Source organism: Hylobates moloch, unplaced genomic scaffold (genome assembly GCF_009828535.3).
Source record: "Hylobates moloch isolate HMO894 unplaced genomic scaffold, HMol_V3 SCAFFOLD_15, whole genome shotgun sequence".
In the NCBI taxonomy this organism is placed as follows: domain Eukaryota; kingdom Metazoa; phylum Chordata; class Mammalia; order Primates; family Hylobatidae; genus Hylobates; species Hylobates moloch.
Window position 1 is genome coordinate 69,638,163 of NW_026652290.1, and position 23,466 is coordinate 69,661,628.

At 42.2% G+C, this 23,466-nt stretch overlaps 3 protein-coding genes and 1 pseudogene across 23 annotated transcripts in view; 2 read left to right on the forward strand and 2 right to left on the reverse strand.

Moving 5' to 3' along the window:
- The window catches only part of MTIF2 (mitochondrial translational initiation factor 2), a 33,167-nt gene extending 28,913 nt beyond the window's left edge, over positions 1-4,254 (forward strand). For all 11 annotated transcript variants that reach the window (XM_058429145.1, XM_032178163.2, XM_058429150.1 and 8 more), the window contains 3 exons: positions 763-927; positions 3,449-3,589; positions 4,054-4,254. In XM_058429145.1, the coding sequence (XP_058285128.1) occupies positions 763-927; positions 3,449-3,589; positions 4,054-4,226 (479 nt within the window). In that variant the 3' untranslated portion in view covers positions 4,227-4,254. The remainder of the gene's footprint in view (positions 1-762; positions 928-3,448; positions 3,590-4,053) is intronic.
- Positions 4,255-5,154: 900 nt separating this feature from the next.
- On the reverse strand, positions 5,155-8,700 carry RPS27A (ribosomal protein S27a). Of its 2 annotated transcripts, none has more exons than XM_058429160.1 (6): positions 8,658-8,700; positions 8,115-8,179; positions 7,571-7,625; positions 6,790-6,875; positions 6,042-6,173; positions 5,155-5,579 (listed from the first exon to the last, which is right to left on the reverse strand). In XM_058429160.1, exons 2-6 carry the CDS (start codon positions 8,160-8,162, stop codon positions 5,430-5,432), a joined length of 471 nt encoding a protein of 156 aa, XP_058285143.1. In that variant the 5' UTR covers positions 8,163-8,179; positions 8,658-8,700; the 3' UTR covers positions 5,155-5,429. The 2 variants fall into 2 exon arrangements, with proteins under 2 accessions (XP_058285143.1, XP_032034067.1); XM_032178176.2 differs by lacking the exon at positions 8,658-8,700 and adding an exon at positions 8,279-8,380.
- Positions 8,418-23,466, forward strand: part of CLHC1 (clathrin heavy chain linker domain containing 1) — a 62,787-nt gene continuing 47,738 nt past the window's right edge. The window contains exons 1-3 of one of the 10 annotated variants that reach the window (XM_058429153.1): positions 8,418-8,495; positions 18,493-18,751; positions 22,994-23,181. In XM_058429153.1, the coding sequence (XP_058285136.1) occupies positions 18,575-18,751; positions 22,994-23,181 (365 nt within the window). In that variant the 5' untranslated portion in view covers positions 8,418-8,495; positions 18,493-18,574. Of the gene's footprint in view, positions 8,496-8,609; positions 8,765-8,838; positions 8,985-17,092; positions 17,506-18,492; positions 23,182-23,466 lie in introns of those variants that run through there. The other 9 variants (XM_058429154.1, XM_058429152.1, XM_058429156.1 and 6 more) reach the window with 9 other exon arrangements.
- On the reverse strand, positions 16,137-16,705 carry LOC116483829 (cysteine-rich DPF motif domain-containing protein 1-like; annotated as a pseudogene).

A 23,466-nucleotide genomic window follows, 5' to 3' on the forward strand; every position in this document is an offset into this window, starting at 1 on the left:
GGGCATCTTTTGGCCATCTGAATACCTAAGTGCAAACCACAAAAATTGTAGACAATAAGATTATAATTTAATAATGTAATTGTTATTAAAATGAAGGAATAGTATTTTAGCCCTGGTCATTTTTTGTGTTTTTATTTCTCTGGTATGAAAACCAAATTTTGTTTAGCATACTGCTTTACACGTTATAGGCACTTAATGTTCCTTAAATGAATGGACTTAAAATTATAAAGAAATTTTCTTTGTTAAATAAGCCACAATACAATTTATAAAATTCTTTCATCAATTGGAAAATTTACTAGTTTTGGTGAGAAAAAAAATCATAGACCTTCTAACCTCCTCTAATTGCTAATTTTTTTTGCGATGGAGTTTTGCTCTATTTGCCCAGGTTGGAGTGCAATGGCGCGATCTCAGCTCACTGCAACCTCCGCCTCCTGGGTTCAAGTGATTCTCCTGCCTCAGCCTCCTGAGTAGCTGGAATTACAGGTGCCCACCACCACGCCCGGCTAATTTTGTATTTTTAGTAGAGACGGGGTTTCACCATGTTGGCCAGGCTTGTCTTGAACTTCTGACCTCAGGTGATCCGCCAGCCTCAGCTTCCCAAAGTGATGGGATTACAGGCGTGAGCCACTGCACCTGGCCTCTTATTTGCTATTTTAATTTAGAAAATAAAAGAATTTAGATTCAAGTTTCTGCTTGAAAGACAAATAAATGATTATAATGTAATCTTTGTGCTACTTCATTGATCATATTTCTTTTTGCTAGGTGTTATATATGGCTTTAATGTGAATGCAGGCAATGTTATCCAGCAGTCAGCTGCAAAAAAAGGAGTAAAAATTAAACTTCACAAAATAATTTACCGTCTTGTTGAAGATTTGCAAGAGGAACTGAGCAGCAGATTACCCTGTGCTGTGGAAGAGCACCCAGTAGGTGAGTGATCAGTGAATGTTACTTTTAAAAGTTAGTATATTAGGTGCCATAAATAGCACTTCAAAGCAAAGCTTAGAGGAAACGTTTTCAATGTTGAAAGATATATCCTGTGTTCTAGAAGAAAATGACTACCATGAGAATCCATTGTAACTTCTTATGTAAACACCTGCCCTGTGTAACACATTGTGCCTATGCCTTGAGTATACAAAAGCAAATAAGGAATCAAGAACTTGCCCTCCAGTTTAGATACGAACAAATAATTATAATACAAATTACACTACTATTGAACGCATAAAGATTATTAACAGTGTCATGGAAAGAGCTGTTGACTTTGTTGTGGGGCTGGCAGAGAAGTCTACCATAAGAAGAAAATTTACATTTAAATATTAAATATTTAAAACTATTGTTTCTAGCATATATCATAGCCAGAGTAAAGACTGAGTTTATTTAAAATTTATTAAATCACCTCATCTGTTTTTTTTCCCTCCCCACATAGATTTTTTTTGGTTAACTTTTAATTTTGATAATAGTTTTAAATTTCCAGAAAAATTGCAAGAGAAATACCAGGAACTCCTATATATCTTTTACCTAATTTCACTAGTTGTCTACATTTTGTCCTATTTGCCTCATTTTTGTCCTGCTCCATGCACACATGATTTTTTTTCCCTGGACCATTTGAAAATGTTTGAGATATAGTGCCCATTTGCCTCGAAATATGTACATCTGCTAAGCAAAAGGATACTATCTTATAAAACTACAGAACTAATCAAACTCAGGAAATTTAACATTTATTTATACAATGCTCTTATCTAATACACAGTCCATATTCACATTTTGTCCATTGTCCCAACAATGTACTTTTTTTCCCCGGTCCAGGATCATGGATTATAATATATCCATGTTGTCATAGCTCTCTAGCTCTATTTAATCTGGAACAGTTCTTCAATTTTTGTTTTTGACCTTGATATTTTTGAAGCATATTGGCCAGCTATTTTGTAGAATGTACCTTGATTTGGATTTGTCCAGTGTTTCCCCATCATGAGATTTGATTTTGCATTTTTGGTCTACATAACACATTTATTATTTTAGGTTTTTCTGACCTGCTCAACATGATCATACAGAGATTTTTATGTTCTTGTGCTAAGAGCAGTTTGGAAAACTGAGTCATGAGGGTTTCTAGGATTAAGCAAACACACCAGTCAGATAACACTAACAAATAACACCAGTAAAATAGCACCCTAGAAAATTGGTTGATTATAGTGCCTGTTACTTCATTATTGGAATTTGTATTTTTAGTCGGTGAAAAAAAACAGACTCGGCTGGGCATGGTGGCTCATGTCTGTAATCCCAGCACTTTGGGAGGTTGAGGCAGGCAGATCACCTGAGGTTGGGGGTTCAAGACCAGTCTGACCAACGTGGTGAAACCCCATCTCTACTAAAAATACAGAATTAGCCAGGCGTGGTGGCGCATTCCTGTAATCCCAGCTACTTGGGAGGCTGAGGCAGGAGAATCGCTTGAACCCGGGAAGCGGAGGTTGTGGTGAGCCGAGATCATGCCATTGCACTCCAGCCTGGGCAACAAGAGCGAAACTCCATCTCAAAAAAAAAACAAACAATAAAAAAACCAGACTCAGAATTAGTAGAATTAGTACTTCTAAGTAGATATAAATTACCTGTGGCAAAATGAAAAATAATGAGGCCAGGTGCAGTGGCTCATGCGTGTCATCCCAGGACTTTGGGAGGCTGAGGTAGGAGCATCGCTTGAGGCCAAGAATTCAAGACCAGCCTCCACAACAAAAAAGATAAAAATAAAAAATTAGTTGGGCATGGTGGCACGCACCTATAGTCTTAGCTGACTAGAAGAATTGCTTGAGCCCAGGAGCTTGAGGGTACAGTGAACTATGATCATGCCACTGCACTCCAGCCTGGATGACCCATCTGTAAAAATTTTTTAAAAAAGATAACAGAGAAATAAGTAATGATAGATGATCTACTCTAGAAAATATATTGAAAGAAAGCTTAAAACAAGGTTTTAATGGAGCAGACAAGAATAGGCAAAGATGGCTGGGTGCAGTGGCTCACGCCTGTAATTTCAGCACTTTGAGAGTCCGAGGCAGGTGGATCACTTGAGGTCAGGAGTTTGATACCAGCCTGGCCAACATGGTGAAACCCCGTCTCTACTAAAAATATAAAAATCAGCTGGATGTGGTTGTGGGCGCCTGTAATCCCAGCTACTCGGGAGGCTGAGGCATGAGAATCGCTTGAACCTCGGAGGTGGAGGTTGCAGTGAGCCAAGATCAAAAAAAAAAAAAAAAAAAAGAATAGCCAAAGATTTTCATGCATTTTTATTCTTAATATTGGTCAGGAAAATAAAATTGGAGTTAAAGAAACCCAGACTTTTTTCTAGGCATGAATTTGGATTTTTGTCATACCTTTAATTCTCATACCACAGAATGTCAGAAATTACGTATTTCTCAGAATCTTTAGTTTTCTGCACATTAACGTTCTCTTCTTCCTAAAGGTGAGGCATCTATACTAGCTACCTTCTCTGTAACAGAAGGGAAGAAAAAAGTTCCTGTGGCTGGCTGCAGAGTCCAAAAGGGACAGTTAGAAAAACAAAAAAAATTTAAATTAACCCGTAATGGACATGTAATTTGGAAGGGTAAGCAACATCAAAATCTCCTATAATAGCATATCCAGTCACCAAAACCTGTTGACTGTATAACCATCTGAAATCTGTTCATCTTTCATGCCCATAATCTCAGCTCAGGCCATTTCTTATTGCTGTTGTAACTCCTAAATTGTCTGTAGTTGATGGGTTCCCTTTGCCTGAGATGTACGTTCTTTTTACCCATTCAAGTCCTGAGTACCATCCTATCCTCAGCAAAAAGTTTGTCTACCTTTGAAATAGGAGATTTAGGTTATTTTGCTACAAATCAAGTCTTATTCACAGCAAACTTCATTTTTGAAGGGGTTCCCCTGGTATTTAGTCCCATCATTTAACTTGACAGCACCATAAAATTTTTAAGAATTTCAGTGTAATTTCCTGGTTAACACCATACAATGTAGTATTTAGTAGGTACTTATCATTTATTGAATATACTAACCTTAAATTATCTTTTTAAGGCTCATTAACCTCATTGAAACACCATAAAGATGACATTTCAATTGTCAAAACGGGAATGGATTGTGGTCTCAGTTTAGATGAAGAAAATATGGAATTTAAAGTGGGAGACAGAATTGTTTGTTATGAAGAAAAGCAAATTCAAGCCAAGACTTCTTGGGATCCAGGATTTTAAAATTATATTAAAAATGTAAATAACTCAACGTGTTGCTTGTTTGAAGGTTGAAGTGCACTACCACTGGCCAAAAAGTATCTAAGTTGTCTTACCATGTGTTCATATGCATTTGCACAAACTGTCAAAAGTACTCAGAAATAGGAAATCTTAAGGATGCCTCCAATCAGAAATCCTTGAATGGAAAAACTGGCAGTATGGTAAAAGGGAATTGTTATTTACACATCACCGATTTCTTTAAAGTGTATGCTTTAGTTAAGAGGCTTATCAAGTGAACCAGCTTTCCCTGAATTGAGCTCCGAAGTCCTGCTTGATACTAAAGTCCTGCTTGAAACTAAACTGTCTTTTAATGTTAACAGTACAAATAAGTAATCATTCCTTTATAGGGATCCATCCTGAACAAACATTAAATTCCCAAGAGTTGTACAACAGACGGCAAACATTCCACTGAAACCATCAAGACTGAGGATGCATTTTTTTCCTTTTGAAACAGGGTCTTGTCCAGGCTGAAGTGCAATGTGTAATTACAACTCCCGGGCTCAAGGGATCCTTTTGTCTCAACCTCCCCAGTAGGTGGGAGAGATGGGGGTCTTGCTGTGGTGCCCAGGCTGTCAACTCAACTCCTGGATGCCCAAGTGATCCTCCCAAAGCGTAGAGATTACAGGCATGAGCCACCACTCCCAGTCAGTATCCATTTTTGAGTTGGCAACTTTAGCTTTTAACAGAAGTATGCCATACCCTCTTTTAAGCCAAGGTCTTAACACCTACACAAACCACGATTCTCCAAGACAGGAGATAGGCACTACTGGCCATTGAATGGGTAGAGGGAAGAGATGCTGCTCATCACATGACAGACCCCACAACAAAGAATTACCTGGCCCCAAATGTCTATTGTGTTGAGGTCAAGAAATGGACAGAAACACAAACTGGCTTATATTTAGACAACTTACATTAAATATAACTTCTGCCAAAGCATAGGTAGTCTAAGAATTGAAAATATCAAGACCTTTACAAGTGGTTGGTACCTGGCAGGTATACAGAACCATTGGGTCACACAATCCCCAGAAGCAACATTCACACAGTGACAGCAGTAGCACTACTAAGGGAAATGGGATGACCATCAATTTGGTGCTTAAAAACTATTCTTTTTACTGCAATAAAATCCAACAATAAATGTTAGTTCATGTCTTTTATTAACTCATACAGTTACTTGTCTTCTGGTTTGTTGAAGCAGTAAGTCAGACAACATTTGCCACAATAATGTCTGTCAAAGTGGCTTGCCATAAACACCCCAGCACCACATTCATCAGAAGGGCACTCTCGACGAAGGCGACTAATTTTGCCATTCTCATCCACCTGAAAAGTACAAACCTGCTGTAAGATAATTTTACAACACATTCTTAAGTCTAATTTAAGTGACTCAAAATATTTAAGCTTTTTACTGTGTAATACTGGTAGTTTTCATGCTTACAAACCAAAGCACCCTAAATTCTCACCAGTTATTATTACTATAATGAAAACATTCAGAAGTCTTGGGACTTTTGAACACTAAAGGCCAGCTTTCCAAGTGGTAGACAAAGGTAAGACCTGAACCCAAACCTGACTTTAAACTCAGAACCCTATTACATAACTGATTTCAAATACCTAACAGGAAAAACCCTAGGAAGTCTGAATTTCTCATTTCCAGAATACCTCATTCAAACCAAAGTGGGATAATATTGGATACTTAAGTCCAAGAAAATATTGACAAGTACTATAAAGTTTTCCAAATAAGCCAAGACTTTGCTGACATTCTGCCCTTCACTTTAACTGGCTCACCTTGTAATATTTCAGGACAGCCAGCTTAACCTTCTTTCTCTTGTGCTTATTCTTCTTGGGAGTGGTGTAAGACTTCTTCTTCCTTTTCTTAGCACCACCACGAAGTCTTAACACAAGATGAAGAGTAGACTCCTGTTAATGGAAGAATGAAGCAAGCTTTCATGATGCCACTAAGAATGGGCACACCCAACATTATGCATCTTCTAATTAAAAGCAGTAGCAGTACACAATAACATTTATGAGGGAATCTTGCAGCCCCCAACCTCAATAAAGTATCAGATTCTTAACTAACAGTTTATAGGGAGATTAAAGAATGCATTACATTACAACATGGGATGCAACTTGCAAAATTCATAATGGGAGAAACTATAGCAGTGCTTCTCAAGTATCAGTATAGGAGTTACCTAAAAATCTACTGCTAATCTAATGCCATTCTCCCCTTTTGCGTGTCAAAATGTCCAAAATACACATGGTGTGGCTCACGTCTGTAATCCTAGCACTGGGAGGCCACGGTGGGAGTATCACTTGAGCCCAGGAGTTTGAGACCTGCCTGGGCATGGTGGCGGGTGCCTATAGTTCCAACTATAGAAGGCTGAAGTGGGAGGACCACCTGAGTCTGAGAGGTGGAGGCTGCAGTGACTGCACCACTCACTCCACCCTAGGTGACAGAGTCAGAGCCTGTCTCAAAAAAAGTAAAATAAAAAATTTCCAAAATAACTTAAAGAGGCTGCTCTTCCCCTAGACGGACCTTTTGAATATTGTAGTCAGACAAAGTACGTCCATCTTCCAGCTGCTTGCCAGCAAAGATCAGTCTTTGCTGATCAGGAGGAATTCCTAATGAGAAAAAACAAAAATTAAGTCACAGCACACCAAGCCTGTGATGTGCTCCAGATTTATAAGGTAGCACCCCTTAATCAAATACATGATACTAACGGCTGACAATAAGCCCTTACTAGAGGTTAGGCATGGTTCTAAATCTTTACACATCATATTTTACTGCATTTAATCTTAGGGACAATACTTGGCTGGCTGCAGTGGCTCACACCTGTAATACCAATACTTTGGGAGGCCGAGGTGGGCAGATCACTTGAGGTGAAGAGTTTGAAATCAGCCTGGCCAACATGGTAAGTCTCTACTAAAAATACAATAAATTAGCCAGGCATGGTGGTGCACGCCTGTAATCCCCACTACTAGGGAGGCTGAAGCACAAAAATCACTTGAACCTGGAAGGCAGAGGCTGCAGTGAGCCGGGACGAGCCAATGCACTCCAGCCTGGGCGACAGAGGAGACTCCATCTCACACAAAATAAATAAGTAAGTGTCCAAATTCACACAAGTGAAATACACCTCAAGGATTCCAATCTAGGTACTGTGCTCCCCGATCACAAATGTTTATTGTGTTATTCCACAAGTATTTCGCTTTGTTAATCTGACCCTTTCCCCCCTCACCAAGAGCGAGTATGTCTAGCACCTACAGGTAAGCTGATGTCTCCACAAGTTAAGTTTTCTTAACTACAAACTACTACTTGCCTTCCTTATCCTGGATCTTGGCCTTCACATTTTCTATCGTATCCGAGGGTTCAACCTATGAGTGTTAAAATGAAAGTATGTTGGTTACACATTAAGGAACTACAGCAGAACTCATTTAGTTTGACAATTACCACTGAACCGCACCGGCGACAGGACTGAAACCTACTCAGGAGACCTATTACCCACCCAGTGGGCAACCTCCCAAGTCGGCTACCGGAGAGCACCTTCATCTCCCCGGCCCAGAGCGGGCGGCGGCCGCAGGGCCACACGTGCTCGCGCTCGGCGGGCAGAGCGTCTCCTTCCCCAGCGCAGCTCCTCCGTTTTAACTAACTAGCTGGAACCCCTCGAGAGGAGACAGGCCTAGCCTTTGGCCACCGAAAATCACCTCTAGGCCGTTGCTCAGCAAAAGGTACTCATTTCAAAGCTTAAGTTTTAGAACCAAAATTCGGAATCATGGTCTAAGACATGGAAAGCAGCGCCAGTCCTAAAATCCACCTCAGGCCTTATTCGGACCTTGGCTTCCTCATGACCACCCGGCCCGTACCTCGAGGGTGATAGTCTTCCCCGTAAGGGTTTTCACGAAAATCTGCATTTTGGTGGCGGCTCCACCTGAGGTTGAGGAAAAGGAAGAGACGGGTTAGGTCAGGGATCACAAGAGAACGCAGCATACAGTACTGGCCCGAGAGCAGCCAAAGAGCAGACACTCACCGCAGATGGCGGATCGAAAAGGAAGAACGCCGCGCAGACCCACGGGGTTTCCCGGCGCCCCCGCCGAAGGACCCACCCCTTAGGCGACCACACCAAATGCCTGACTGCCGTCCCAGCGACAATCCAACACGGTGCCAGACTAGGACGTGAACCTCGTTTCTCCTCTCCCTAGCCTGGGCTTATTTGTCACTTTAGCCTTCGGAATGCTTCCGAAATGGTAGGTTTAAGCAACGTAAAAAATGTTTTAAAAAGGCTTTTCCCGTACAATCAACGTGGCTAAGAGAATCTTTAAAAGGAGGCCGAGGGGGGCTTCATTGGGGAAGAGGTAGGAAATGGAAGTGCATTCTGGGAATTGTAGTTCTCCACTGTTTTCTTTTACCTTGGACTACTTGTCCCAAGATGCAGTTCCACCTCCCAGATTCCCTGGTTACTATCTGTAAGCACTGAAGTCGGTGTTTGGAGAAAGGGACTCAGGTGAGGACTGAGGTAGGATGACGCGGAATAATGGTTTCTGGAGCGTGGGAACGGGCCGGAAGTGGCTAGGAGCAAATGTTAAGGGGCGAGCAAAGGGTGCGGGGCACGAAAGGTGTCATTCACCCATTTGTAGAAGCGGTGAGGGGCAGTGAATCAACAATCTACCAGACCTTCCCTAGGCCTCCGAGGAAAGGGAATCTGCGTGGCTTGCTCCAGGCAAACTGAAAAATAGGTGAAATCTTCGGAAGCAGGGATTGAGCCCTTTCTCGCCTGTATCCCTTCCCTGCTTTCAACCGCCGAGTCTTTGCTAGCTTAGGGAAGAGTCTGGGTCTTGTGTGTTACTCTTTATTGTGACACGCTTTAATACTCAGGAGTTTTCAAATTTTAAAGTGAAGCCGCACGGAAAAGAAACCTGCAGAATGGTTATTTAGTTGTAGAATTTCCAAATTTGGGCATTGGGAGTCTTGGATCTGAGAGGAAGTTTTTGGAGTATGTATGGGGTGCTTCTTCCGGCAAGGAGGCCAATTAGAAGCAAGTTCCCCCTGTCCTTTCTCCACTCCACAAACCAGGGTCCTTTCTAATGTCTTCTGTATTTATTTCTTCATCCTCTGCCGCCCGCGACCCCATCCCCAAATTCAGACCTTAATTTTCTCTTGTAGGGGTTCCGTATCTAACTCTTTATCTCTCTCCAGTCTTTCCTCCTTTCTAACCCACCTTCACTATTGCCTCCAAAATATTCATTCTGAAAGGTAAATGTGTGTTATTATTTTACTTAAAATACCTCACCTTCAGGATACAATTCAAATTTCTTAGAATGACATTCAGCCTCTGCCTTCCTTACAACCTAATCTGCTAAACCCATTACTCTACATTTTAGTAAATAAAGCTAATTTAATTTCCTGACTTATGCTCTCCCGTGTTTTGGCATTTCTGAAGAATCCAATCGTTCCTTCTTCCTGGAACATTTTTTTTTTTCGTGAGACGGAATTTCGCTGTGTTGCCCAGGCTGGAGTGCAGTGGCGCGGTCTCGGCTCACTGCAAACTCTGCCTCCCAGGTTCAAGCAATTCTCCTGCCTCAGCCTCCCGAGTAGCTGGGATTACAGGCGCCCAGCACCACACCCGGCTAATTTTTGTGTTTTTAGTAGAGATGGGGTTTCACCATGTTGGCCAGGCTGTTCTGTAACTCCTGACCTCAAATGATCCATCCTTCTTCGCCTCCCAAAGTGCTGAGATTACAGGCATGAGCCACCACGCCCTGCCTCCTGGAACATTTTTCATCCCATAGTCCACCAACTAGTCAATACAACAAAATTTCCTAGAGTTGCTTGTGCATATTGTCTCTAATCTTTCCCTTCCCTTGTCTGAACCTACTCTTGTCAGGCTTTTGTCCCCACCATTCTGATGGGATAGCTCTTGTAATGGTCACTAATGACCTCCATGTTGCTGAATTCAATGGTCATTGCATCTTATTTAATCTGTCAGCAGTATTTGACACAGTTGCTCATTCCATCTCTTTTTGAAACCCTTTCAAAGACTTCACCTCTCAGTTTTTCTGCCACCCTGGAGGCTCTTTTCCAGGCTCATTTGCTGCTTCCTCTTGATCTGCCAGACCTCTAACCATGGAGTATCCCCAAGGCCCAGTCCTTGGACCTCTGCTTTGTCTACATTTTCTTTGTTATCTCATTTTGTTTAATAACTTTTAAAGTATCATCATATGCAAATGACTCATAAACTTATCTGTCACTCAGACCACTTACCTCAACTTCATATTCACATATCCAGCTATCTACTCAACATCTTTAATGGACAGGCCCCAAACGCTTAATTTCATGAAATTGTTCTTCCCATCTTTATATATGGCAATTCCCATTTCTCCAGTCACTAAGGCCAGAAACTTTATGGTCATCCTTGACTGTTCTTTTATATCCCACATCTTATCTACCTTGGCAGATCTTGGCTTTACTTTCAAAATATATGCAGAACTCTTCCCACTACCTCCATTGTTAGCACCCTGATTCAAGCCACCATCATCTTTTGCCTTGATTATTGCAATAGCTTCCTAACAGCACTTCCAGCTTTGACCCTTGCATCCTATAATCTGTTTTCCACAGAGCAACAAGAACAATTCTTTTTTCTTTTTCTTTTTTTTTTTGCGATGGAGTTTTGCTCTTGTTGCCCAGGCTGGAGTGCAATGGCACAATCTTGGCTCACCGCAGCCTCCGCTTCCCGGGTTCAGGTGATTCTCCTGCCTCAGCCTCCCCAGTAGCTGGGATTACAGGCATGCGCCACCACGCCCAGCTAATTTTGTATTTTTAGCAGAGACAGAGTTTTTCCATGTTGGTCAGGCTGGTCTCGAACTCCCAACCTCAGGTGATCTGCCCGCCTCGGCCTCCCAGAGTGCTGGGATTACAGGCATGAGCCACCATGTCTGGCCAAGAACAATTCTTTAACATGTTAAGTCAGCTGTCCCACTCTTCTGCACACAGGCCTCTAAAGGCTTCGCATCTCACTCAGAGGAAAGCCTAAATTCTTACAAGTGAGGCTGTTGCTCCAGTGCTGGAACAAGTAGAGGCCATAGTCCAGTGTTGCTCCTCTTGCCAAGTCTGCCCAGATAAAGGGACCTCTTTTTCTAAACCACACAAAGGTACCCCCTGGGCTGATAGTAGTTCTGCCCTCAAGACCCTACATGCTACATAATCTGGCAGTTACCTCTCTGGTCTCATCTCTTCTCTCCCTTTCTCATTCTCTTCTAGCCCCACGGGCCCTCTTGCTGTTCCTCAAATGTGTTGTCCCACCCTGAGGCCTTTGGACTGGCTACTCTCTTTGCCTCAACCACTCATTTCCCAGGAATCTACATGGCCTGCTATTTTCAGATTTCTGAAATGTCACCTTATCAGTGAGGTCTTTTGTCTTTCCTGACTTACTGCCCTTATAGAAAATAGCATCCTCCCTCCTTCCTTACTCTCTATCCCCCATACCTTGTTTTATTTTTCTTCATACAACTTAACCCCTATCTGTCATACTATATTTCTATATATATATATATAATTTTTTTTCTTTCTTTTTTTCTTTTTTTTTTTGAGACAGAGTCTCCCTCTGTCACCGAGGCTGGATTGCAGTGGTATGATCTCAGCCCACTGCAACCTCCGCCTCCTTGGTTCAAATGATTCTCATACCTCAGCCACCTAAGTAGCTGGGATTATAGGTGTGAGCCCCTGTGCCCAGCTAATTTTTGTATTTTTTAATAGAGACTGGGTTTTGCCATGTTGGCCAGGCTGATCTCGAACTCCTAACCTCAAGTGATCCACCCGCCTCAGCTTTCCGAAGTGCTGGGATTACAGGCATGAGCCGCTGTGCCTGGCCTATTTTTTTTCTTGTGTGTTGTCTGTTTCTACATGAATGTAACCTCTATGAGATTAGGGACTTTGTTTTGTTCAATCCTTTGCCTCCATTGTCTAGAATAATGGCAGACAAACAATAGGTGTCCCCCAAATGTTGAGTAAATAAATGTAACACAACTTAAGCATTGCCCTAGATTTTGTTTTACTAGATGTTTTCCCTAATGTTTCCTTGCCCCCTTCCACATGCTGATGAGATGCACCTCTGGCCTTCTGTAGCCCATTGTGCTCACCTCTGTCACACTGCCTTTTCTGCTTTGTAGCAGTGGCTCATTTACTAGACCTGAAACACTTGACTGGGAATCCTTGTGACTTGTCAACATATCCCTAAATGTCTAATATGAATGAATGAATGAATGGTAATCTTCATTGGTTTATGTAACTCAATGGCATTTTGTAGATGCTAAGGAACAATCACTTTAGCTGTGTTCTGGTTTGAGAGCATCACAAGTCCAATGTCTTATGAATAGACTAGATTATTGTTCAGTGATTACTGATTATTCAGCAAACATATGTTTGAGTACTGCTCTGCTAGAAACCGCATTATGCACTTGAATGCATATGGTGGAGGAGGGATAATGGGGAATGAGAACATTTTGTTTCCTGATCTTGTCAGGCTTACAGCCTAACAGATGAGACACAATATAAACAGGAAGTCTGTAAGGCAGTGTGGTAGAAGGATAATACCATGATGGAGGAAGTGCACAGTATTATGGGAGAACATAGCAGTGGCATCTGACCAATTTTAAGGGAATCCAGGACAGCTTTCCTGAAGCTGAAGAAAGAGTAAAAGCCAAGTGAATCAAAGTGATAGTATGTATGTGTTTTGGGGGTTGGGGGTAATATAGGAGGATGGTCTGCAGGGAGGGGGAGAGAATTATGTAAGATCCTAAGGTAAGAGAGGAAGTTCTTGGGTGTGGGGATGGGGATATGGGGCAAAGGACAGGGACATGAAGAGAGTAAATTTGGTCAAAGAACAAGAGTCATTGGTTCCTGAAGGGCACTAATAGGCCAAGTAAAGGAACTTGGATTTTATCCTAAGGGTAATACTGTAGGAAGCCACTGGTGTCCAAATGTCACTACCCCCTCCCTAATGATAACACCCGGTTCTTCCTCTTTTGACTTTTATCTTTTACCTTTTTTTTTTTTTTTTTTGAGATGGAGTCTTGCTCTGTTGCCGAGGCTAGAGTGCAGTGGCGCCATCTCGGCTCACTGCAACCTCCACCTCCTGGGTTCAAGTGATTCTCCTGCCCCAGCCTCCTGATTAGCTGGGATTATAGACATGTGCCACCACACCCGGCTAATTTTTGTATTTTTAGTAGAGATGGGGTTTCACCATGTCGGTCAGACTGGTCTTGAACTCCTGATCTCGTGATCTGCCCAAAGTGCTGGGATTATAGGCGTGAGCCACCACGCCCGGTTATCTTTTACTATTTGAAATTATATTATTTATTTATAGTTTGTCTCCCCTACTAGATCATAAGCTCCAAGGAGCCAGGGACCTTGTCTTACTTATTGCCAAATTCCTAGCTGTGAAATGGTGCCTGGTGCTTCGTTGACACTCAATAAATACTGGCTGAATGAATGAATAAAAAAATGTATTTCTCATTTAGGAAAACTTGATTCATTAATGAGTTATTCCCTTGCTGGAACTACTTTATATTAATTTATAAATTGACTTTTTGCTATCCAGTTCATCAACATGAAGATAATTTTGGCCTTTTAATCTTCAGAATTATTTTGGTGTCTCCTCTTCTGTATATGGCTATGGGCAGTATTTACAGGCTGTATATGTTATTCAGATAACCAGATATCAATTATATTGCCAGAACATGATACAACTGATTTAGACACTTACATATCATGGCATTGTTTATATTAGTGAAAATAGCAGTGGGTGCAGTGGCTTATCTCTGTAATCCCAGCACTTTGGGAGGCCAAAGCAGGCTGATCACTTGAGGCCAGGAGTTCAAGATCAGCCTGGCCAACAGGGTGAAACCCCATCTCTACTAAAATTACAAAAAATTAGCCAGACATGGTGCCCTGTACCTCTAGTTTCAGCTACTGAGGAGGCTAAGGCAGGAGAATCACTTGAATTCAGAAAGTGAAGGTAGCAGTGAGCCGAGATCACGCCACTGCACTCCATCCTGGGCGACAGAGCAGGACTGTCTCAAAACAAAACAAAAATAGTGAAAATATCTGACAATGGGGGAATAAATTAATGGAACATCATACTGTGAAATGCTGTGTAAGCTTTAGAAGTCATGTTTTAAAAAACGATTTAACAACATGAAAAAGTGCTTTTAATATTAAATGAAAAAAATGGGATGCACAACTGAATATAGAGTTTAATTTCAAGTTTTATAATGTTTGGAAGGAAATATTCCAAAATATTAAATAGGTATTTATTTCATTAATTTTGTTTGGTTTATATCTTCTGAATTTTATACCAGGAGTATGCTTCTGTAATTAGGGAAAAAGTTACGATGTTTTGCCCTGCCAGCCATTATTAAGCAAGCCAAGAGTTCTGTTTGAACTTAATGTGACTAAATCTTAGGAACCAACTTCTGTATCCAACTTCAGTTGGACAATTTTTTTTTTTTTTTCAGTAAAAACTCTCTTTCTTTTTTTTTTTGAAACGGAGTCTCGCTCTGTTGCCTAGGCTGGAGTGCAGTGGTGCGATCTCAGCTCACTGCAACCTCCGCCTCCTGGGTTCACGCCACTCTTCTGCCTCAGCCTCCCGAGTAGCTGCGACTACAGGCGCCTGCCACCACGCCTGGCTAATTTTTTTGTATTTTTAGTAGGGACAGGGTTTCACCGTGTTAGCCAGATGGTCTCGATCTCCTGACCTCGTGATCCGCCCGCCTCAGCCTTCCAAAGTGCTGGGATTACAGGCGTGAGCCACCACGCCCGGCCTTTCAGTAAAAACTGTATTCATTCCTTCATCACTTGACAGTTGGCCTTGAGTAGTTACAAAGACAGAGCAGTTCCTGCCTCTCAGAACTCTAAGCAGACATTCCAGAGCTCACAGATCAGTGCCCCACCAACTGCTACCTGGAAGCTTCAGGGAGATGGGGAGCTTGGAGGAGGGGATGCTGCAGGAATCCCTGGCAGGCAGTGGGGCCGGGCTTCGGAGGCACCCAGGACTGAATTCGAGATGGCAGGCGGCAAGCAGGCAGGCAGCGTGATGGTCATGAGGTGCGGGGTGAGGGCAGGAAGCCCACAGCATTCCTGACTTGGGGTCAGGGGAGACAGATTGGAGGGGCCTGAGCTGAAGCCAGAGCCTGAGGGAACTTGAGAGACTGTAAGCCAGCACTCAGCTTCCCAGTAGACCCCAACCATTGCCGGGTCCAGAGTGCCCTGAGAGAATGTCAGGTATCCAAATGTTTCAGTGGAAGATTCCTTTTCCCAGCATTAGCTGGTTCTTTGGATTTTTAATTATAAACATAGTACATGATCAAGGTTAAACCATTTTCCAAGCATCACATAAGGATGGGAAGTAATTCTATCCCGCTCTAGACCTTCCAGACTGGCTCCAGAGGCAACTGCTGCCAGTGATTTTCCTTACAGAGACCATTGCAGCCACTACCTTGCGCCATGGCCCCGAGACAGCATGGCGTCTTCCTCCACACGGACCTGCAGGTGGCCTCTTAGGAACTGCCTCGCTGAAGGAGGTCATCCCTCTCAGTCACATGTGAGCAGCACTCACTCAGGCCTCGGCCCTGAGGGTCATGCGGGGGCGCCTGGCCGGGTTCCCGGCTGTGTCTGGTCTGGTATTGTCTGCCTTTGGGCTACCTTTGCGGCACAGCTCCCTGGGCCTATGGCTGCTCCAAGCTGGACTCCAGCTCCCCTGGGCTGCAGTGCTGCTCCCAGTGGTCCAGAAATGAGGCCGGGCACAGCGGCTCCCGGCTTAGCAGCATCTGTGGCGCAGGCTGGCCCAGGAGCTCCGTGCAGGGTGCTGCCCGTTGACTCAGCCCCGGCTGCACTCACGTCCAAGAACCGGGCTGGCTGGGGGGCCTCTTTGACGGAGCTTTGCTTTACTCCAAGTCTTGCTGAATTTCCTGAGGAAAAGCACTGATGTTCTCATGGACACAAGGGAGGCAGAATCTCTTGAAGTAGAATAAACTGCACTCCTTTCCAGTATTCCTTTCTCAGCTTCTCCTGGACCGCCAGCTCCTCCATGCGCCTCAGACACTCCCTACGCCGCACTGCGGAGGTTCCTCCCGCCCTGGCCCATCTCATCCCCCTTGGCTGTTGATACGGCTCCCCTGTGTGCATGTCACCCTGTGGCAGATGCTCGGGGACTTCTCAGACTCCGGGATCACTCCGAGTACACTGGCCACACAGCCTGCTGCACAAACTCCAGCGCCAGCCAAGGATCAGGAATCTGACTTTGTCGGAGGTGAAGGGATCCTTCATGACATAGCTTTCCTCCAGGAGGACCATCCACTGGGTGTCGGGGGAGCTTCTGCCCCAAGTAGCAGTAGGGAGCTGTCAAGGCATAGGGTTCACACTCAAACACTCCCAGAGGGCGGCACTCTGCATGGGACACCATCCAGCTCCTTCTTTGGCTATGGAATCAAGTACATTATCAGCTGGCCCCTGGCTCCTGGCTGTGACCTCCCTTCGCCTGAACTGAGCCTGGTGTGTAAGGGCGTATCAAGTTGTATGGGCTTCGCCGCTGAGTGACCCCAAATGCAACTCCAGGAAGCGTGGGTTACCAATGACTTTAAAGTTAACGATCAGCTGAGTGCGGTGGCTGACGCCTGTAATCCCAGCACTTTGGGAGTCTGAGGCGAGTGGATCACGAGGTCGGGAGTTCAAGACCAGCCTGGCCAATATGGTGAAACCCCCGTCTCTACTAAAAATGCAAAAATTAGCCGGGCATGGTGGCGGGCTCTTGTAATCCCAGCTACTCGTGAGGCTGAGGCAGGAGAATCGCGTGAACTCGGGAGGCAGAGCTTGCAGTGAGCCGAGATCGCGCCACTGCACTCCAGCCTGGGCGACAGAGCAAGACTCTGTCTCAAAAAAAACAAAAAAAAAGTTACGATCCGATCGCGGGTGTGCGTGAACCTGATCCCGCTTCTCTTCTGAACACCGGGGCGTCCTAGGCCCCTGCCGAGGCTCCTGGGGGCGGTGCCTGTGAGCAGGGACCGCTGAGCGGGCCAGGGGGCGCCAGTGGTCCCCGCGAGCCTCCGCGCGCCCTCCCTCGCCCCAGTACCGCCCGAGGTCGGGGAGACCGTCCCCCGAGGCCGACACCCCGCTTCTCCATCCGATCCCCAAAGCAGAGAGCGGCCGCGCTGACCCTTGGCGCTCGGAGCACAGCAGGCCACTCAGGCGGCGAACTCAGTCCCGGTGAGCAGGAGGTTCCCTGAGGCTACGCGGGGCCGGCCCACAGCGCGCTCGCCCCCGCCAGGCCGCAGCCGCCCATGATTCTTTACTGAAAGCAGTGTAATGTGGCTGTTTGAAAGCTATACTCTGAAAAATACTGTTATTTTTGACAACATTGAGGGATGGATTTTAGCAGAAGGCCTGACCTCTTTTTGCTTGGTACTTTAATATTAAAGATGAGAATTATAATAAAGTTTATTATAAAAATAAATACATTATTTATAGCTATTGTGTACTGGATGAAGCTAGGCCAGATAAGCACCGGGGTCATAAAATATTTGATCTTGTTTGTGTCAAGAGGCATACAAACTAGTTTTCCCACATGACACAAATACATGTAAAATACCAAACCTTCTATTAGAAAGTGTGAATTATACATAAGAAACCATCAATTATATGATACATGTGAGAGGAGTTGTGCACAGTTAGGAAGAGAAGAGCTCTTCATTGACTGGTGTTTGGTATTTCTGTCCCAGAGCAGCAGCATATGGCAGTGGAAAAGCATAGACCTTTTTTTTTTTTGAGACTTGAGTTTCGCTCTTGTTGCCCAGGCTGGAGTGCAATGGCACGATCTTGGCTCACTGCAACTCCGCCTCTGGGGTTCAAGCGATCCTCTTGCCTCAGCCTCCCGAGTAGCTGGGATTACAAGCATGCGCCACTACGCCTGGCTAATTTTGTATTTTTAGGAGAGACGGGGTTTCTCCATGTTGGTCAGGCTGGTCTTGAACTCCCGGACCTCAGGTGATCCACCTGCCTCGGCCTTCCAAAGAGCTGGGATTACAGGCATGAGCCACCACGCTTGGCAGCATAGACCTTTTAATGCATAGGTTGAAGTATTTATCACAGAGACAGATGGGAAATTTTTTTCTAAAAAAAATACATTTTTAGATCAATATTTGACTTAATGTAAAAAATTATTATATTAATTGATGCTCTTTTTTTTTCTTTCAGGCTTATCAAAGTTTTGGCTTTGTTGCAAGAGCAGGTCAAGATTTAGCTGTTCTTCAGTGAACAAGTGTGAAGATTGTCAAATATGTCAGTTCATCAAATAAGAAAACATGCAGTTCTCCCACCTATCATTTGTAGAAGTGACAAGGAATTTTTGGAAAGTGTGCAAAGATACATAATTACAGAAACTGAAAGACTGGGCTGTAGTGAGGAAGGACCTGCTGATGAATATTACATCATATACCGAAATGTTTTTGATAAGGTATCATAATGCTCTTAAGACAATTAAGTTTTCATGAAGATAGCAATGATCTATGTTGACAACCAATATTCCTGCCTTAGTAACACCACTGTTTGAATGATCGCATTCCATTTGCCGATTTTGAGAAGTTCATCCAATTTCTCAGAAAGGCATGAATGGGAAAAATGCAATTCTAGATTTGTATTTCCTGACTGAATGAATGTTTCAGTTATTTTAGCTTGAGAGCAGATTATAAGTTTCCTTTATATATTTTTTAAAGACAGAGTCTCACTGTATCACCCAGGCTGGAGTGCAGTGGCGCACTCATATCTCACTGCAGCCTCAGACTCCTGGGTTCAAGTGATCCTCTTGCCTCAGCCTCCTGTATAGCTTGGACTACAGGCTTGTGCCACCACTCCTGAGTAATTTTTAAATTTTTTTGTAGAGACAAGGTCTCTGTGTTGCCTAGGCTGGTCTTGCACTCCCAGCCTCAAGCAATCCTATCTTGGCCTCCCAAAGTGCTGGGATTACAGGCATGAACTACCAGTGCCTAGCCCAGACTATCAGTTTTTGATCAGCTACCTGGCTATATGTACCCTCTGATAATAATTTTGACCTTTTCATCTAAAAGTATCATCTGATTTGTTAGGAATTGGGCTGCAAGCAGGAACATGATACTTCCTTGTTATTTTGAGTTTGTTTGTGGTATCATTAAAATCTTGGTTTAGATTTGATCTAACATTAAATTGAGGTTCCTTGTAGATTGGAGTTCTATCTAGAATTATCTAGTCATGGTTTACAAGGAATTAGACTGGAATTAATATTGGAAATATGGAGATCAGCTTAGAAAATGCTCTGACTTTGTGGAACATATTTGATTTTGCTTTTTAAGATTTTAGAAATACCTATTATCCTTCTAAACAATTGCAGTTTGCTCACCAATCCTAATTTATTTATGCAGCTTTTTTTTCCACCCCATCCCCGGAAGATGCTCTGACAGTGAAATAAATGAAATCAGCATCTTTCCTCTTTGCCAGAGGAAGTACTTGGCTTAAGACTTCAGTGAACTGTTGGTCTCTGAGAAAACTGCCACAGGCAAAATAGAAACTCAGTCTTTTAATTTTTAAACATTACACACTATGACTCTTATTTCTCTTCTAAATAAAAACCTAGTGCCTCACTCTAAGGGAAAGTGAGCTTCAGATAGTGATATACACCCAGTAGAATAAGGAAAGTTGATACGTATTCATAGGAGTATAAAATAGAGAAACAGAGTCTTTCCTTCCTTTTATATCATACAGAAAATCTGTGTTTTAGAAGTAGTACATTGGCAGGTTAGCTTCATTTTATATGCTGTTAGGATCAATGATATTGCTCTTGGTGTTTTAGTTATTAAGGAATGTATTGAATGAATGTTTAAATAAAGGTAATGTATTGAATAGGTTTTATAAATATCAAGAGTCATGTTGTGACTCTACTGTGTGAAATTAGCAAAGGAAAGTCATAACTGTAACATGTGTATCTTTGCATGCCCAAGTGCTAACACTTGTCAGAATTTTTCTTACATGAAGAGCTCATTGCTTTACATTAATGTAGTTATAGTGAAGTCATTTTGGAGGTATTGTTGGTAAATTTAATTCCTAGAGAAAACACATGGTGTTAAATAGAAAATAATATTGACATATATGGTCCCTGTTTCTTTTCTCCTGGTGAGGAGAAAAGATTTCCATTTGTACTATTTGCACACTGCATAATTGTAAATTTTACCTTGTAAAGAATTCTGTTCTTCAGGACTGAGAGGGGATCTAGAAATGGAAATCATTTGGTACTTAGAGAAACTTTTCTTCTAGCTTCTTGATAACAGATAATTTACCTTCTTCATTTTCGCATTATTTTAGCACATTTGATTGTTAATGAACTATTAATGACTGTCTTCTTTGATCTTCCTACCCTCTTAAAAGGAACTAGTTGGGCAGAAGATAAAAGTGTCAGCTTGCATCTCTGGGTACTTGGAACTGGGGAACAAATACCAAATTGTGTTGAAAATCAAAGATAGATGGTTTGACCTGGAGAATCATACCTGAATCAAAGCAAGGAGGACTTGAAACTCATACCAAGAGCTGGGGGTGGACTGTAGGGTGAGCGAAAAACCTAGTAAGCAGAGAAGACCAAAGCTCGGAAGAATGAACTTTTTTAGAAATGGATGACTTACTGGGCTGGGTGTAGTAGCTCATGTCTGTAATCCTAGAACTTTGGGAGGATTGGTAGGAGCATCGCTTGAGGCCAGGAGTTTGAGACCATCCTGGGCAACATAGCAAGACTCTGTCTCTACCAAAAAAGAAAAGAGGGGAGGGGATATGGAGGTAGCTGGACTCTGTAAAGTGGCTGACCTTTTGTGTTCCTGTAGCATATTGTACAAATAGTTCAGATCCATATGTAGGAGCTGAGGTGGAATGAAAACCATTCCTCTTCTCCCTTAGACCCCTGTACCTGGTAAATATAGCTATGGTTATTTTCTTGGATTTAGTGGCAGCCTTAATGCTGGGGTCTCAAACTTAAATGCCTGCAGAGGCCACCAAGGTAATAGAGTTAAGTGGGCTAGCTATGAGAGAATAAGGAATGGTGGGGATTGTCATAAAATGAAAAACCACAATAAATAAATAAATAAATAAATAAACAAATAAAACCAAGAATAAATAAACCAGTAAAGGAGATTGTAATTGAAAGCTCCAGCTATTATTGCCATTAAGGAATAGGGGTTCCGTGTAGGTAGATTTTTCAGTTTCCAAGAGAAGCTGAAAATGTGGTTTTGGGGTGAAATTTCCTAAATTTTAAAATATTTTGTTGGTTAAGCAAAATTGCCAGCTGTATTCAACCTGTGATGTGCCAGTTTGCATATTTGTACTTTAGTGTATTTTCTGTGCATTCTTGAAGGTTCCCATGAGTGCTCTTCTGAAATCTGTTTCTTCTAGCAAACAGACTTGGGAGCTGATCATGATACCACTACATATTTATTATCTACTCATTAATATATCTGAGTTGTCTTGGATTGTTGGAGCATATCAGAGGAGTATGTGAAGTAGATGGCCAGGAGTAACAGGGTACTTAATTTGGAAAGCCGCAGATTGATGACCTCTGTTTTATTAAGGATTCTTGATTTGAGTGGATAGGTAGTAAGGTCATGTCAAAAAGACCACAAGTATCACCCACTCAAATATCCTCTCCTGGCACTTGCCAAGAGATCAATAATCTCCTTATATCATTTGCTGATAGACCAGATGCCTTCCTAGATAATTTTTTCTAGATATTGCCTAGGTAAAGAAAGCCAGTGGGGGATACCAGAGGCTGAGATGTAGCAGGAATAGAAAGCATAATTGCAGCTTTCTGAGAAAATTAGGGACTGAGCCTGTCTATTCTCTGTATTCATCAATCCCTCTGAAATCCTCATGTGCAGAATTTGGAAACCATACATTATTTATAACTTGTCTATTTTTATTTTTTGACTCATTTAAAAATGTTTCTTTATTTTTGCATGGGTAATACATATATAAGATTAACAAAAAATAAATGAATAAATAAACCAGTAAAGGAGATTGTACAATGGAAAGTCTGGACCTTCTCATCTCAGATTCTACTTCTCCTATCCTTCTCTGCAGGCACCCACTGTTTCTGTTTTCTTCTGTTATCCTTCCAGAGATTTTCTGTGCCTAAACACCATTTGAAACCATGAATGTATAGTGATGAGGGGTTTTTTACAGTTGCACATGACATCCTGGGAATAGAAATGCAATTAGATGTTGAGAGTATTGATGAGCCAATAGGAGCTGATGGGTTAGAAAAATAAGGAGGTGAAGAGAATCCAGGATTTTAAGGTTTAAATGAAGTTAGAGACTAGATTTGGAGCGAGTAAGAGAAGATACAGAATTATATTTAAAAGATTCAGAACTGGGAAAATTAGAACTAGCATTAGTTTTAACTGAAATCATATAATGCATGTGTTCATACCAAGTAGAACAAAAATGGCCTTTTTTCCCTCTCATATTTAAACTCCACATTATCTACTGTAATGTTCCACAAAGAGCACATCTTTAGTAAATATTGCCTTTAGTGTCCAATTATGTTTGAGCTTGCTGTAGAGTTTAGATTTCTAATTGCTAATCATGTTTCATTTTAAAAATAATCTATAATGTTATTTGCAAGAATTTCAATCCATAGTCTTCTAGAAAAAAAATCAATACCATAGGCAGAAAAATAATATTTCAGGTAATAGAGCATGTCACTGCATACAAATCCATTCTTACTTCAATCAAAAAAGAATATGATGCCTTTATTGAGACAATAAAGAAAGGCCGAAGAACTACATTTTGTCTTCATGGAAAACTTAAAGGTTTGGCAGCAGAGCCTACAGCTTTGGTATATCACAGGAAAAGAACAATCCAACTTGAAGCAAAGTAAGTAGTTTAGTAACTAGCCCAAAAGATGGTAGTTGTTGCTTGATTATAATAACTAGCCAGTGTAACTCTAGCCGGTGGTTCTTAGTCTTACTGAATTTCAATTTTATTTAAATGCTGCATTTTTATGTTACCTTCTCCTAGTAACTTGAAGTTACTGTATTGTTTACTTTGTTTACTTACTTCAATTAAAAAATATTACTTTTGTTTGAGAATTGAGAACTTTTATAGTACCTCTTAGTGTATATATATATATATATATTTTTTTTTTTTTTTTTTTTTGAG

What these genes read in the sequence shown, in the direction of transcription:
- RPS27A (XM_058429160.1), bottom strand. Translation starts at nt 8,162, where the DNA reads ATGCAGATTTTCGTGAAAACCCTTACGGGGAAGACTATCACCCTCGAG. An exon ending in GGAAGACTATCACCCTCGAG is followed by an intron (nt 7,626 to 8,114) that starts GTACGGGCCGGG and finishes TAACACTCATAG; the next exon opens with GTTGAACCCTCGGATACGAT. An exon ending in CTGTCCTGAAATATTACAAG is followed by an intron (nt 5,580 to 6,041) that starts GTGAGCCAGTTA and finishes TGTACTTTTCAG; the next exon opens with GTGGATGAGAATGGCAAAAT.